This window comes from Salvelinus sp. IW2-2015, unplaced genomic scaffold, assembly GCF_002910315.2.
Source record: "Salvelinus sp. IW2-2015 unplaced genomic scaffold, ASM291031v2 Un_scaffold12173, whole genome shotgun sequence".
NCBI lineage: Eukaryota > Metazoa > Chordata > Actinopteri > Salmoniformes > Salmonidae > Salvelinus > Salvelinus sp. IW2-2015.
Window position 1 is genome coordinate 1 of NW_019953429.1, and position 2,512 is coordinate 2,512.

Consider the following 2,512-nt stretch of genomic DNA (forward strand, 5'->3'; position numbering starts at 1 on the left):
TGTGCGTGTGCGTGCATGCATGCTTGTGTGTGTGTGTGTGTGTATACAGGTGTATGGTGGGAGATAGGATTTCATTCAGGACTATGACGATAATGTGGACTGAATGGGGGTGAAGGGGAGTTAGCGGTGCTGGTTTCCATGCACTCTTTGTATGGAGCCAGAGACCTGAGACCCCATTGGTTAGACCCATGATCAGTTTTCCGCTGTGCTCCGCCAAGCCTGGCCAGCTATTCACTAAAGCCCTTTACTCTTTCATACACGAGTCAGGAGTGAAATGGCAAATGTTAATAATTCATAGTCATAGGTCTTATGTTCCCATTGGAATTGGTAGGTTGATTGCACATTCTTGGAATCCTTGATGGCCCATAAGGCCATGGCGTTTATCATACTGTTCTGTACTAGTCATTCTGTGTGCCGCTTTGTCCTCATAATCATGTATGTCAACGATAGGAATGATGAAGAAAGTCATTCAAAACATCTCGCTCTCTCCTGAATGACTGTGCAGTGTGTGCGTGTGTGCGCTTGTGCGTGTTGAGCTGTCCTTTGACCCTCTGCCCTCTCCCTCAGGTCCATGGAGCTGCCAGTGTTGGTGGGGGACCTGAAGCTGGTCATCAACGAGCCCAGTCGCCTGCCGCTGTTTGATGCCATCCGGCCCCTCATTCCCCTCAAACACCAGGTGGAGTACGACCTGCTCACCCCCAAGAGGTCACGGTGAGTGGAGGGGTCGCTGCCACCCACCAGGCTGGAGCCCATAGACTTTCAATACGATGCACTTGTCTTATACCATGTAATTACTCTCTTAGTACTTATAGGCAACGAGAATGTGCACCAATTTGATGACACAGAACTGATAACCCCTTCCTCCACCCTTTCCTGTCATCCTCCATCTAACCCCTTCTCCTTCTCCTCTCCTGTCTTCCCTTTCGTCCTCCCTCTCTCCATCCTGGTGGTGCAGTAAGTTGAAGGAGGTGCGTCTGGATCGTACTCATCCTGAGGGTCTGGGTCTGAGTGTGAGAGGGGGCCTGGAGTTCGGCTGTGGTCTCTTCATCTCACAGATCGTCAAGGATGGACAAGCTGGAAACAGTGGCCTGCAGGTGTGTGTGTGTGTGTGTGTGTGTGTGTGTGTGTGTGTGTGTGTGTGTGTGTGTGTGTGTGTGTGTGTGTGTGTGTGTGTGTGTGTGTGTGTGTGTGTGTGTGTGTGTGTGTGTGTGTGTGTGTTTGCGTGCGTGCGTGTTTGTGTGTGCATCACTTGTGCATGCATCGAATAAAGTCAACCCGAGAAACAAACCGCTTTGGTAAAAACATCCAGGAACTTTTTAAGTACCTTCCTGTCCTTCATCTCTTCCTGAAGCCATTTGCTCCTGAGTCACGACTCAGACTGATTGGATCTGCTTTTCCGTCAGTCTGCTGTAGTTATTCCCCTCAACCAGCGTGACAAGATGTCACACACTTCCATTAGCTCAATAACCGGTGACACAAATTGACACACAGCTACAGCTGAGGTGACACAGCCATCCTGTCTGGCATCTAGAAAAAAAACACTTCTGAGACTCAGTGAGCACAAGACGTTGACTTACCCAGTGAGCACAAGACGTTGACTTATTTTCAACCCAAAATACGTATTTTCAACGTCTTTGCTCATATAGTACCTAGTATGGAGGGTGGATGGGATGTGGTCAAATATCTAAAGAGAAGCAAACATACACTGTGAAACATAACACTCAGAAAAGTAGCACACACTGCCACACTACATAAAAAGTGCTGGTCGTAACGTCTGACCTCTGTGTGACCTCCAGATGGGAGATGAGATTGTCCGCATCAATGGATACGCCATCTCTTCCTGTATCCACGAGGAAGTCATCAACCTCATCAAGACCAAGAAAATCGTGTCGCTCAAAGTCAGGCGTAAGTTAAACAAAATCCACCCAACCAATATACTCACTCCTCCTCATGTCAAATACAAATATGAATATGAATAACTTACTTCAATTTTGATCCTTTTATTTGTGCAGAGGTTGGGATGATACCAGTGAAGAGGTAGGGCTGTTTCTCTCTTTGTTGGTATTGTATTTGACACCTTTCTGCTTTAGAAAAGACTGTGATCAAAATAAAACCAGAAACTATATCCTGGGCAAGGGGTATCCGGTGAGCACTGAGATGATAGCTTGATTATTGATTGATGTATTTCCTGTGCCAGGTGTTGCTCACAAAATCTTATTCAAGGGACCTTCCTGGTTAAATAAACCTGGAATAAATACATAAATGAATATAGAATCGGATTTATCCTCCGCTTTCTGTTCTTCTCCAGTTCCACAGAGGAGCCTCTGAAGTGGCAGTTCGTGGACCAATTTGTGTCTGATTCTGGGGTGAGAATGAGATTTGTTTTCTTTGAGATTAAATATTCTCTCCTATTCTTTGAAGTGTAACACCCTTTGGCCCTTCTTCTGTCACATTTTAGTAATTTAGTAAACACTTATCCAGAGTGACCTACAAATAAGGAGGCAGAAAAAAA

The 2,512-nt window shown here is 46.0% G+C and overlaps 1 protein-coding gene across 1 annotated transcript; it reads left to right on the forward strand.

Moving 5' to 3' along the window:
* Positions 1-567: 567 nt before the first annotated feature.
* On the forward strand, positions 568-2,366 carry LOC112080140 (harmonin-like; the record flags this gene model as incomplete). The annotated part of the gene is made up of 5 exons (XM_024145905.1): positions 568-711; positions 956-1,094; positions 1,797-1,905; positions 2,013-2,037; positions 2,309-2,366. Coding segments are annotated over 5 exons (475 nt in total), but the record flags the coding sequence as incomplete, so codon positions are not given.
* Positions 2,367-2,512: the final 146 nt, after the last annotated feature.